Below are 340 nucleotides of genomic sequence, written 5' to 3' on the forward strand. Positions count from 1 at the left end.
GCTGTGCCTGGTGGGGAGCGTCCCTCGGGGGCCTCACCTCCGCCTGCCCCAGAGTTCAAGCTGAAGAAGATGTGGAAGAGCCCCAACGGCACCATCCGAAACATCCTGGGGGGGACGGTCTTCCGGGAGCCCATCATCTGCAAGAACATCCCCCGCCTGGTGCCCGGCTGGACCAAGCCCATCACCATCGGCAGACATGCCCACGGTGACCAGGTGAGCCCCATGCGGTGGCTGCTGAGGCGTGGGGGCATCTGGCGGCTTCCGCCAGACCCTGCCCAACGCTCTGCCCTGCCCCTTGCAGTACAAAGCCACCGACTTCGTGGTGGGCAAGTCTGGGGCG

At 66.5% G+C, this 340-nt stretch overlaps 1 protein-coding gene across 1 annotated transcript in view; it reads left to right on the plus strand.

The window, feature by feature from the left end:
* Positions 1–60: 60 nt before the first annotated feature.
* The window catches only part of LOC104287510 (isocitrate dehydrogenase [NADP], mitochondrial-like), a 10765-nt gene continuing 10485 nt past the window's right edge, over positions 61–340 (plus strand). The window contains exons 1-2 of the mRNA XM_009886227.1: positions 61–213; positions 302–336. Of these exons, the coding sequence (XP_009884529.1) occupies positions 70–213; positions 302–336 (179 nt within the window). The 5' untranslated portion in view covers positions 61–69. The remainder of the gene's footprint in view (positions 214–301; positions 337–340) is intronic.

The sequence above is a fragment of the Charadrius vociferus genome, unplaced genomic scaffold (assembly GCF_000708025.1).
Source record: "Charadrius vociferus isolate BGI_N301 unplaced genomic scaffold, ASM70802v2 scaffold2715, whole genome shotgun sequence".
Classification (NCBI taxonomy): Eukaryota; Metazoa; Chordata; class Aves; order Charadriiformes; family Charadriidae; genus Charadrius; species Charadrius vociferus.